We start from the raw sequence: 13211 nt of genomic DNA on the forward strand, positions 1-13211 counted from the left end.
ATGAAAATGGCGGGTGTGTTACCTCGGTGACGTCACGTTCTGACGTCATCACTAAAAGACCGATAAACAGAAAGGCGTTTTAATATGCCAAAATTCACCCATTTAGAGTTCGGAAATCGGTTAAAAAAATATATGGTCTTTTTTTCTGCACCATCAAGGTATATATTGACGCTTGCATAGGTTTGGTGATAATGTTCCCCTTTAAAACTCCTCTTCCTGAGGGCATTTCAGTGTTAAAACTTCAACCTTTATTGTTAGTTTTTAAGCCAAAATGTGTCCATTCTCCTTTTTCTGTCTACACACTGTGTCTGCCTGTAAGTACTCCGTGATTGTGTGCTGCCGAACATGCTCCTCTGCACATAAAACCAGCAATGTCAAGACGTGACGATGTGCTGTCATGCCTGTAAAAAAAAAAAATAGATATGGCGAACCGGTACTTTTCAAACAGAGCATAGTACCGCGATACTGTACTAGTACCGGTATACCGTACGACTCTACATCAGTGTGGATGTGTTTTACAACATTGAACTTGTGAACGTGACAAATATAAACATTTAAATCCATTCTCTTAAAAAAACAAAACATTGCTAACTAATGCTAGCTGGGCTACAGGATTTCATAAATTACACTTTCATTTTGTTAGATTTTGTCCTTCGGTTATACGAGCAGGGGTCTTTGTGTCCATCCATCCAGACGCAGAAGGAGATTTTTACAGCAAAGTTCTAAAGCTTAGTGATATATCATATATATAAGATTGTCGGTGGGTTCTTGTTTTTTTTACCCTTCGCGTTCATATTTCACTGAGTTTGTTGCATTTTTGTTTCGCTTCATTGTAAAACATGTCAATCTAGAGGGGGTGTGACGTTCATATGTTGTCAATATTCAGTTAATATTGTAAATCCCACTGTGGAGGGGGGCGTGGCCTGTGGGCCTGCAGCAAAGCGGGGTGTGCCAGGACCGGCCTCGAAGTCAGCGACATGTGCGTAGATGGCCCCGCTGGGCCTTGTTTATTAAATTACCTGTCGCTCTGTATAAGCAGCAACCGGGAGGAGAGACCATGTTGGAGCTGGGGGAGAGCGAGAGCAAGAAGAACAGTCACAAAAAGACAACTTTTTTTATTTTACCAATCAGACTTGATTGGTAAAATAAAACAGTCTTGTAACCATGAAACGGGCTCACATGGAAATGCTTGGTGGTCTGGAGGACCCACTGGAAGGCAACTTCCACGCCCCACATTCTGGGTTTCTCATTCAGTAAAAAAAATAAAAATTCCATTCCGTTTTTTAAAGGGGAACATTATCACAATTTCAGAAGGGTTAAAACCAATACAAATCAGTTCCCAGTGGCTTATTTTATTTTTCAAAGTTTTTTTGTAAATTTTACCCGTCCCGGAATATCCCGAAAAAAGGCTTTAAAGTGCCTGATTTTCGCTATCTGCGAAGCTACTGTCCATTTTCCTGTGACGTCATCCAGTGATTCCAATACAAACAACATAGCGGATACCACAGCAAGATATAGCGACATTAGCTCGGATTCAGACTCGGATTTCAGCGGCTTAAGCGATTCAACAGATTACGCATGTATTGAAACGGATGGTTGGAGTATGAAAGTATTGAAGAAGAAACTGAAGCTATTGAGCGAATAGCTATTGACGCTATTCGGCCATGTTTGCCTTAGCATCGCCGGTAAAATGTGCAGACCAACGATCGGAAGTTTCGCATCTTGTGACACTGGAGCAACTTAAATCCATCGATTTGTGAGTGTTTGTTTGGCATTAAATGTGGGTGGAGGGAAACGCTGGATGTAAATATAGTTCCAAATGTACATACAGCTAGCCTAAATAGCATGTTAGCATCGATTAGCTGGCAGTCATGCCACGACCAAATATGTCCGATTAGCACATAAGTCAATAACATCAACAAAACTCACGTTTGTGATTTCGTTGACTTTATCGTTGGAAATGCATCTGCTTTGAGTGTCGCAGGGTATTGTTGGATTTGGTTGTCTTTTTATTTCCTAGTCAGATTTTAGAACAGCTAAAGTGTGAGCCTTTTACATAGACCTTGAATTTGGAATGTGGGAATGAAGCCATAACAATCTGTTATCTCAACTGTCCGAGGGAGGGGTGAGTGTGAGGAAGGAGGGAGAAACTGTCATTTTTAGGTTAGATCAATTTGGACCGTGCCTTTGAAATGTTGTATCTAGATTGATCTCCCAAGGCGCTTTGGTTATAAAATATCAAAATGAGCAACCTCTGTCTCTGATTGATTTAAAACCAGCTTATGTGTCATAAAAGAACCTGGGGGCGTTGACCGAAGGAAGAACTGGTCAGAACGCAACAATTTGGGGGCTCGTCCGGGATATTGAGGCGTCGTGGCGATCTGCGTGACCCATCCACTGTGCCCCTTAAGGGTCCCCCTCACTGTCATCTGCTCGGTCATTTTGGCGTTGTTCGGTGAAGCCTTTGACAAGGATGGATTCGGATAATGAGAAGTCCAAATGTTACCTATGTCCTCATCGCATCTGGGCACAGAGGAAAAAAAAAAGCTCTGTTATTGTTGGATTTGGTTGTCTTTTTATTTCCTAGTCAGATTTTAGAACAGCTAATGTGTGAGCCTTTTACATAGACCTTGAATTTGGAATGTCGGAATGAAGCCATAACAATCTGTTATCTCAACTGTCCGAGGTAGGGAGGAGAAGAAGAGGGGCGGGTGAGAGTGAGTGAGGAGGGAGAAACTGCCATTTTAGGATTAGATCAATTCGGACCGTGCTTTTGAATTAATCTGCATGCCATGTCAGTCGTAGCATCGCCGGTAAAATGTGCGGACCAAAAGAGGGACTTTTGCATCTCTTGACACTGGAGCAACTTAAATCCATCGATTGGTAAGTGTTTGTTTGGCATTAAATGTGGGTGGAGGGAAAGGCTGGATGCAAATATAGCTGCAAATGAGGCATAACGATGCAATATGTACATACAGCTAGCCTAAATAGCATGTTGGCATCGATTAGCATGCCGTGCTAATCGATGCACATTCTACATAAATCAACTTGAATCCGTCCCTGATAGTGTTGTTACACCCTCCGACAACACACCGACGAGGCATGATGTCTCCAAAGTAACGGAAAACAGTTGAAAAAACGGAAAATAACAGAGCTGATTTGACTTGTGTGTGTAATGTGTTTGAGAAAATGGCGGTTGACTAGCTAGGTGATGTCTCGTTTTGACGTCATTGCTCCGAGAGCAAATAATAGAAAGGCGTTTAATTCGCCCAAATTCACCCATTTAGAGTTCGTAAATCGGTTAAAAAAAAATATGGTCTTTTTTTCTGCACCATCAAGGTATATATTGACGCTTACATAGGTCTGGTGATAATGTTCCCCTTTAAGGCGGTCTGTCATAACGTTTTTAGCAATCAATCAGACATGATTGTGAGGTTTTGTATTAGTGGTCCGAAAAATCAGATACCAGCCCCTAGGGGTGTAACGGTACACAAAAATTTCGGTTCGGTGCGTACCTTGGTTTAGAGGTCACGGTTCGGTTCATTTTCGGTACAGTAAGAAAGCAACAAAATGTAAATTTTTTGGTTATTTATTTACAAAATTTGTAAACAGTGGCGTTATCCTTTTAACATTGGGAACACTATAATAATTCTGCACACGTTAATCCACATTAAACTGCCTCAAGTTGTTGCTTTGATTAAATAAAATGACAAAACCTTTCTTCTACATATAAAAAGTGCAACATTAAACAGTGTCCATTGAAACTGTTTAAAGGGGAACATTATCACCAGACCTATGTAAGCGTCAATATATACCTTGATGGTGCAGAAAAAAGACCATATATTTTTTTAACCGATTTCCGAACTCTAAATGGGTGAATTTTGGCGAATTAAACGCCTTTCTGTTTATTGTTTTGGTGGCGATGACGTCAGAATGTGACGTCACCAAGGTAATACTGCCACCATTTTCATTTTCTACACATTACACAAACGGGTCTCAGTTCTGTTATTTTCCATTTTTCTGACTATTTTTTGGAACCTTGGAGACATCATGCCTCGTCGGTGTGTTGTCGGAGGGTGTAACAACACTAACGGAGGGATTCAAGTTGCACCACTGGCCCGAAGATGCAGAAGTGTCTGCTGCCAAACCCCCATTGAATGTGCCAGAGTGTCTCCACATTTGACCGGCGATGCTAAGGCAGACATGGCACAGAGATGTATGGATAACCTGCAGATGCATTTGCAACGATAGTCAATTAAATCACAAAGGTGAGTTTTGTTGATGTTGACTGCCAGCTAATCGATGCTAACATGCTACGCTAATCGATGCTAACATGCTATTTACCGGCGGTGCTAAAGCAGACATGGCACAGAGATGTATGGATAACCTGCAGATGCATTTGCATCTATATTACATTTCCTTCCACCCACATTTAATGCGAAAAAAACACTTACCAATCGACGGATTTAAGTTGCTCCAGTGTCACGAGATGCGAAAGTCCTGATCGTTTGGTCCGCACATTTTACCGGCGATGCTAACGCAGCTATTCGGCCATGCTATGGCTATGAATAGCGTCAATAGCTATTCGCTCAATAGCTTCAGTTTCTTTTTCAATACTTTCATACTCCAACCATCCGTTTCAATACATACGTAATCTGTTGAATCGCTTAAGTCGCTGAAATCCGAGTTTGAATCCGAGCTAATGTCACTATATCTTGCTGTGGTATTCCCATTGTTTGTTTACATTCGCAGCACTGTGTGACGTCAAAGGGAAATGGCCAGTGTCTTCACAGAGAGCCGAAAATAAGGCACTTTAAGGCTTTATTTAGGGATATTCCGAGACCGGTAAAATAAATAAAAAAACTTCTAAAAATACAACAAGCCACTGGGAACTGATTTTTGTTGTTTTTAACCCCTTTGAAATTGTGATAATGTTCCCCTTTAATGTGATAATGTTCCCCTTTAATGTCAACTCATCATGCTTAATTTATTATGTAAATGTTGTATTTTTATCAACATGTGATAGCAGGGACCCTGCTATTCAAAACTAGGCTGCTACATTACTAGTGATTCATGTAACTGCAGCTGAAAAAATAGTACAATTGCAATAGGAGAGACTATTCATCCCTAAACACAATGGAGTTCAATGAAATAACAGACAGACAGGGCTTTGCTGCCCCTAACACATACACACACACACACACACACACACACGCTCACACACAGCAAAATTAGGTAACGTTACGCTAAAAGCTAATTAGCCTTCATCTCAAGCCTATACTGTGAGAGAACTGAGCTGCAGTTTAAGTTTCTAGAAGGTCAACGGGCTCATAGTGATGTTTGTAATAGTTGTGACTGGGAAGTGTTTAATATTTACAAGTTACAAGTTTATTGTTCTTCGGTCAATGGTCAACAAAGCAAACAAACAGTTGCACATTCATAGATTGGAAATAAAAAGTTGTACATTCATAGATTGAAAATAAAAAATGTTGCAGACCGAAAGGGTTTAGGCTGAAGTTAAACACTTATTGCGCCTAACCCTATAAACAATTTCAAGTACAAAATAAACTTCTGAAAATTAAAAAATGTCCTTTGCACAACTAGTATAATTTGGGTAGAGTGTGCTCCTCCCCTGCTAAACGAATATCTCTGCTCGATGCTGAAGGATTGACTACATCGCTCTGAAGTCTGAATACTCACTGCTGATCGGCTGTTACATCGCTCTGAATACGCACTGCTGATTGGCTTTGTATGTAACCAATCAGATGGTTGTGTGGGCGGGACAATGAGGCACCCCTACCAGCCCCCAGACACATTTTCTTCTGTAAATTTGCCCCCCACGCCCCCCCGAGTCAATATAATTGCCCAGGCCTGTTCTATAGCGCTTATCCTCAGGGTCGCATGTAAGCTGGTGCCTATTCAAGCGGACGTATAGGTAAGAGGTAGGTCACACCCTAAACTGGTCACCAGCCAATCACAGAACACATCATTCACACCCACAATTATACATATTGATAAGTCAGTCTTCAATTAACCCAACATGCATATTTAAAGAATGTGGCAGGAGCTGTAAAAAAAACCTACGCACGCATAGAAATCTAGACTATTTTGGTCATCATGCTAACAATACTGTGTTGGTCTTGTTTGTGCGCATTGTCAACATCATGACTGATCAGATCCTCAGCGCAATGTTTCATGTGACTGGACTATTCTAAAACATGTGATTGTCTTCTTGTGTCCTGCAGACGTCAGTAAAGCCGCAAGAGTGGACCTCTAGGATGGAGCAAGAGGAGCCACAATCCTTCCACTTCAAAGAAGAGGAGGCGCACCAGCCCCTCTACATTAAAGAGGAGGAGGAGGAACACAGCATCGGCCAGGAGGGAGAGCAGCTTGAACGGTTGGAGGAGTTTCCAGTGATTGATGTCATTGTGAAGAGTGAAGATGACGAGGTCAAAGGTGAAAGTGAGGAGAAGAAAGAGGCGGAGCCTTCAAGCAGCAGCTCAACACAACATATGACAACAGCAGCTGACGGAGACCACTGTGGAGGATCACAAGCAGACAAGCTCTTAGCTCCACTATCAGATAGTGAGGACACAACGTCACACTCTCCTGACACTGATGATGAAGACTCTAAAGAAGATAAGACATGTCACACTGACAACAACCACTTGAAATGTTCCCACTGTGACAAAACATTTGCTCACCATTGTCATCTGAAAATACACACGAGAACGCACACCGGAGAAAAGCCATACATGTGCACAGTTTGTAGTAAACAATTCTCCCGGAAGGAAAGCTTGATAATACACACCAGAATACACACCGGAGAGAAACCTTTCATCTGTTCAGTCTGCGGTAAAGGTTTTATACAAAATAGTGATTTGAGAAAACATACAAGAATACACATTGGCGTGAAACCCTTTTCCTGTTCGATCTGTGATAAAAGTTTTACCCAAAAAGATACCCTGAAAACCCACATGAGAGTGCACACCGGGGAAAAGCCATTCATGTGCTCGGTTTGCAGCAAAAGATTCTCCTGGAAAGAAACGCTGAAAAAACATACACGAATACACACCGGAGAAAAACCGTTCTGCTGTTTAATCTGTGGTGAAGGTTTTATACAAAGCAGCGATTTGAAAGTACACATGAGAAGACACACCGGAGAGAAACTGTTTTCATGCGCAATCTGTGGGGAAGGCTTTGTACACAGTCAAAGTTTGAAAGTGCACATGAGAAGACACACCGGTGAAAAACCTTATTCCTGTTCGAGCTGCAACAAAAGCTTTTGTGACCGATCAACACTCGTAATGCACATGAGAACGCACACTGGCGAAAGACCTTATTCCTGTTCAATTTGCGGCAAAGGTTTCGCGCGAAATACTTTCTTGACTGTGCACATGAGAACCCACACTGGTGAAAAACCACATTCCTGTACAAGCTGCGACAAAAGCTTTTGTGAAAGGTCAACACTGGTGAAACACATGAGAACACACACCGGTGAAAAAGTGTACAGTTGCAGTGTGTGTGATAAGAGATTCTCATATAAATACCAGATTAACAAACACAAATGTGTTGGCGAGAACATCAGCAGCTGCGGGACTTCTAAATAATGGAATAGAAAGTATTCTGTCAATAAACTGTCAATACTTTAATGACTTGCTTGCAACATAACAGAAGCTGATGGAAACCACCGTGGATCATGTAACAATGTTAAAATACTTGTAGTGTTTAAATGCTATACAAATAGTTTAATATAAAATATTTAAAAGATTCACGGCAAAGTGTCAGTCCATCGTATTACATTAAAATGAAAACATTGTGAAACATTTGTTTTAACATTTTATTTGTTTGGACAACTTTCTGTGACGCAATCGAGTTTGTTCCCTAGTACAGTGGTTCTCAAATGGGGGTACGCGCACCCCTGGGGGTGCTTGAAGGTATGCCAAGGGGTACGTGCGATTTTTAATAAATATTCTAAAAATAGCAACAATTCAAAAATTATTTATAAATATATTTATTGAATAATACTCCAACAAAATATGAATGTAAGTTCATAAATTGTGAAAAGAAATGCAACAATGCAATATTTAGTGTTGACAGCTAGATTTTTTGTGGACATGTTCCATAAATATTGATGTTAAAGATTTCTTTTTTTGTGAAGAAATGTTTAGAAACCAGATGTATTTCTATTACAATCCCCAAAGAGGGCACTTTAAGTTAATGATTACTTCTATCTGTAGAAATCTTTATTTATAATTGAATCATTTGTTTATTTTTCAACACGTTTTTAGTTATTTTTTGTATATCTTTTTTCCCCCAAATAGTTCAAGAAAGACCACTACAAATGAGCAATATTTTTGCACTGTTATACAATTTAATAAATCAGAAACTGAAAACATAGTGCTGTATTTTACTTCTTTATCTCTTTTTTTTCCACCAAAAATGCTTTGCTCTGATTAGGGGGTACTTGAATTAAAAAAATGTTCACAGGGGGTACATCACTGAAAAAAGGTTGAGAACCACTGCCCTAGTGTATGAGTAGTGTTAGAGAGCAGAACTAAACACAAAGAAAGGACAATAGATGGCATTAGTGTGTGTTCTTTTTTTGTTGCTATGCCTTAATTTTGAGCAAATAAACTAACGTCATGTTAAGTCTTAGTGATAAATATTGTGATTGTTGGTCCAATCCAACGTATTTTTGTTGTCGATTTTCTTAACAGAAACTAGAAGCTTAGTTGTTGTGCAGGAAAGAAAGCCTTAAGTCAGGGGTCAGGAAGCTTTTTGGCTGAGAGAGCAATGAAAGCCAAATATTTCAAAATGTATTTCCGTGAGAGCCATATCACATTTTCTAAAACTGAATACAACTAAATGCGTGCATTTTTAAGTAAGACCAACATTTTTAGAGTATAGTAAGTCTCTTATTCTTTTTAATAACATTGTTATTCTGAAGCTAACCAATAATAAATCAAATGTCATGTCTGTTGATCATGTTTTTGTTTGGCCATGTGCTGTTTGTCCTTTGAACTCTTTAAGTTCCTGTTTTTTTCCACTCCCTTGTCTGGTTTCCTTGGTTACTCATTTTGTCCACCTGTCTCTGGTGGACAAAACGCCCGCTCACCTGCTTCCCGAGCACTAATCAGAGGCAGTATTTAAGCTCGTCTTTGCCAGTCAGTCGCCCTGTGCTGACTTGTTTCATGCCTTGCCATAGTTTCGTGCTTCATGCCATGCCAAGTAAGTTTTGTTTGATTTACGTTCTTAGTCTGTTTATGCGTTAGCTTTGTTCTTTAGCCCAAGTTGTGCCTCCGCTGTGAGCGATTTTTGTTTGTATATTTTTTTAGTTAAAATTAAATCATGTTTTTACCTAAATAGTAGTCCGTCTGCCTTCCTGGGAGAACGACCCCACAGCAAGCTGCAACCCCCCTCCCCCATCGTGACATAAAATACTTCTTACCATTAATGCGACTTCTTGAACAGGTGCGGTAGAAAATGGATGGATGGCTATAAATGCATGAGAATGTTTTATGTTTTGCACGTTATTTTTAGCACTGTGATTACCAGCAAAATTATTCATAATTATTGCGTTAAGCAATGTTAGCTAAGATTTATCTGAGAGCCAGATGCAGTCATCAAAAGAGCCACATCTGGGTCTCCTACCCCTGCCCTAAGTGCTTTATCGGACAGGGATGACCACATTATAGTGTCTTTGGGTATATTTGTTGGCATCAAGAAAATATACTTAATAGTAATACCTAGATGAATAAATCTCTCGTAAGCTCAACAGCATATACTGAGTCTTGATATCGCTAGCAAACATTGCTGAAAAACAGGGACACCTATAGCTTAATAATGTCACGCTTTGATAAAAGGATTGGACTCAGATGCAGAGTTGGAACTTTAGACAGGCTTTTATTTTGACAATTTCCTTTTACCTCCCAAGTCAAGAAAAAACATTATCTATAATCACAAAAATAAACTACTCGGCGAAAAGGTTCCAGAAAAAGAAGGAACAACCGAAAATCACTCCGAACGGAGGAAAACACAAAAGTATAGACAAACTATAAACAGTATTTAACAAGAAACGCTCCAACAGGAGCACCAAAACAACATCTATGAAAATATCTACACTACCTAATCTAATAAAGTATTTAGCAAAAATAGTCACTCAAAAAGTTGAGGAATGAATGAAAAACTTTTAACTGAAACTTACCACTGCGGCTGAATAACGAAATAATCAAAATCACTCTGCTGAGGAGGAAGAAAGGAAAACTCAAAATATTCATAAAGGGGTTCGGGATCAAGGCACATAAGCACAAGACAAGGCAAGGCATGGACAAAGACATGGACGCTAGAGAGCACGAATAAACAAGACAATCTGGCACAGAACAAAGGAAGGAGTGAGCTTATAAACACATGAAGGTAATAGGGAACAGCTGGAAACAATCAGAGAACAGGGATGACGTCAGACTGATGACACAAAAGGAAGGGCAAGTGACCTGAAACGAGAGGAGAGTTACTTTTCAAATTAAAACCATAAGACAAAAAAAACCAAAACAAGACCTCCCTCAAATAATGAGACAAAATATGAACTTCACAGCATAAAAACAACTGCAGACATGAATTGGAGATGAGACTAATATGTGTAGCAGGAAATCAACTGCAAACAAACATGTCCTTTTTGTCATCCCAGTGCCACCCACACTGGTTTATATGTAACTGAGATATTGGGTTTCACTATGTAAAGCGCTTTGAGTCACTGGAGAAAAGCGCTATATAAATATAATTCACTTCACATTAGCGTTGGCGTCACGATCACAGCAGCACTCATCATGTCAATCAAATAAGTTACTTAGCGATGCACAAATAAGTCCACATTTGTCTTTATTGCTTAATTTGAGGACTCCTCAGATGTAAAGACAGGATGTACCTCCAATCTTTTCTTCTGTAAATACAGCGAGCAATAACGTGTTGGTGACGATAAATGGTTTAAAATCATTGTGTATAAATACACTACATCCCATTTTAAGTATTTTTTTTTATGATTACTTAAATATTAGGCAATGAACCTTTCAAAATAAACCTAAATCTGCACTGACGCAGGTAAATAAACAGGAGCCTAATGGGGCCTAAATCCCGGAATTGATTGATACTTTTATTAGTAGATTGCACAGTACAGTACATATTCCGTACGATTGACCACTAAATCAGAATCAGAATCATTTTTTATTTGTCTGTTCCAACATGTGCAAGACACATCAGAACTGAAATTACATTTTCGGTACAGAGCAGACATACGTTACGGGGGGGGGACAAGACGAGACCGCCGACGGATCAGCCGGTCAGCTCCTTAAAAAGATAAGAAAAGGGTGAAGTTAGGAAAGGGGGCGGGGGTGAAAAAATATCAGTCCAAGGCTAGACCCTCAGCATAGGTCTAGTCTGAGTCCAAGGGAAAAAACCTCACATAGCATGGCACACATTAAACATACATATATCACACCAACTTGCAACAGAGGGAGGGGTGGGTTTGCGCAGGCCCGCTCTTCGCTCTGTAGCGCCGCTCAGCCATTTCACAACCCCAAAGGAGCTTCTACTGAGCTACCTCAGTAGAAGCATTTAAGTCTCACCTTAAAACTCATCTGTATACTCTAGCCTTTAAATAGACCTCCTTTTAGACCAGCTGATATGCCGCTTCTTTTCTGTCTCCTATGTCCCCCCCTCTCTTGTGGAGGGGGTCCGGTCCGATGACCATGGATGAAGTACTGGCTGTCCAGAGCCGAGACCCAGGATGGACCGCTCGTCTGTGTATTGGTTGGGGACATCTCTACGCTGCTGATCCGACTCCGCTTGAGATGGTTTCCTGTGGACGGGACTCTCGCTGCTGTCTTGGATCCGCTTGAACTGAACTCTCGCGGCTGTGTTGGAGCCACTATGGATTGAACTTTCACAGTATCATGTTAGACCCGCTCGACATCCATTGCTTTCGGTCCCCTGGAGGGGGGAGGGTTGCCCACATCTGAGGTCCTCTCCAAGGTTTCTCATAGTCAGCATTATCACTGGCGTCCCACTGGATGTGAATTCTCCCTGCCCACTGGGTGTGAGTTTTCCTTGCCCTTTTGTGGGTTCTTCCGAGGATGGATGTTGTAGTCGTAATGATTTGTGCAGTCCTTTGAGACATTTGTGATTTGGGGCTATATAAATAAACATTGATTGATTGATTGATTGATAAGCGGTGGTTAGGGTGTTGATTTAAGGGTCGGGGTCATGTGTGTGCGTATATGCCCAATTAACTCGGGAGAGGCGGTGAGTGTTTTTGTATGGCTGAGGCCGATAAAGTTCGGCTACAGATGTTGTTGACAAAAAGGAAAGTCAAAAGCGTCTATCTTTGAGGAGTCTTCGGGAGACTTTCTTCAGAACAGCCTGTTCCATGCCAAGGCCATTCAGGGAGTCCAAATCGTAGATAAAAAGTTGTTTTCCTTCGAGAAGACAAAATATTGACTTATCTTCTCTGTTGTACATGCTGGATCTCTTTCAGTTCCAATTAATTATTCCTTCTCTGCAAACTTTTCCAAGATGAGATCCATTTTGCGATTCAACTCCGAAATCGCACAAGTCTGTGTTCCCACAGCCCGACCCAATCCTTCCATTGCGTTGAACAGCCGTTGGGCTCCTTGAGAGGCTGCCATCATCTTCCGAATTTGTCGATACACCAGAGCAATGCCCAGCCCAATCAGCAAGTGCCCCGTGATCACAGCTCCAAATAGGTAGATGTCTTCGACATCCTCGATGGAAAGAGCTGAGAGGCACATGATCCTCCATGAGTTCCTGGAGTCTCGCACGTGACCTGCAGCGATGGTTCCATCAGGGCAGCCGGGCTCCCCCGAACCTCTTTTTCTTGTCGAAAAGACTGTGTCAATAGCGTCAAGAGTCCAGCTGATCATATTCATATTGAAATTTGGATTAGAGGACAGCGCAAAGAAAGAGGCTTTTTAAAAGTTCAGACAAAGACAAAGAGAGCAAGCAGGGAAGGAGAGAACGGAGAATGCGACCGCCCTCACCAGAGGCTAGGATGAAATGGTAACACCCCAATAAGTTTTTCAACTTGTTTAAGTCATACTTGCCAACCATGAGACTTTCGAATTTGGGAGATTGTGGGAGGGTATATATATTAGGGGTGTGAGAGAAAATCGATTCGAATACGAATCGCGATTCTCACA

General features: G+C 40.9%; 1 protein-coding gene across 1 annotated transcript in view; it reads left to right on the forward strand.

Moving 5' to 3' along the window:
• Positions 1-8983, forward strand: part of LOC133544939 (zinc finger protein 227-like) — an 80882-nt gene extending 71899 nt beyond the window's left edge. Inside the window, exon 9 of the mRNA XM_061890186.1 lies at positions 6246-8983. Coding sequence (XP_061746170.1) covers positions 6246-7610 — 1365 coding nt within the window. The 3' untranslated portion in view covers positions 7611-8983. The remainder of the gene's footprint in view (positions 1-6245) is intronic.
• The last annotated feature ends 4228 nt before the right edge of the window (positions 8984-13211 follow it).

This window comes from Nerophis ophidion, linkage group LG28, assembly GCF_033978795.1.
Source record: "Nerophis ophidion isolate RoL-2023_Sa linkage group LG28, RoL_Noph_v1.0, whole genome shotgun sequence".
NCBI classification, from domain to species: Eukaryota; Metazoa; Chordata; class Actinopteri; order Syngnathiformes; family Syngnathidae; genus Nerophis; species Nerophis ophidion.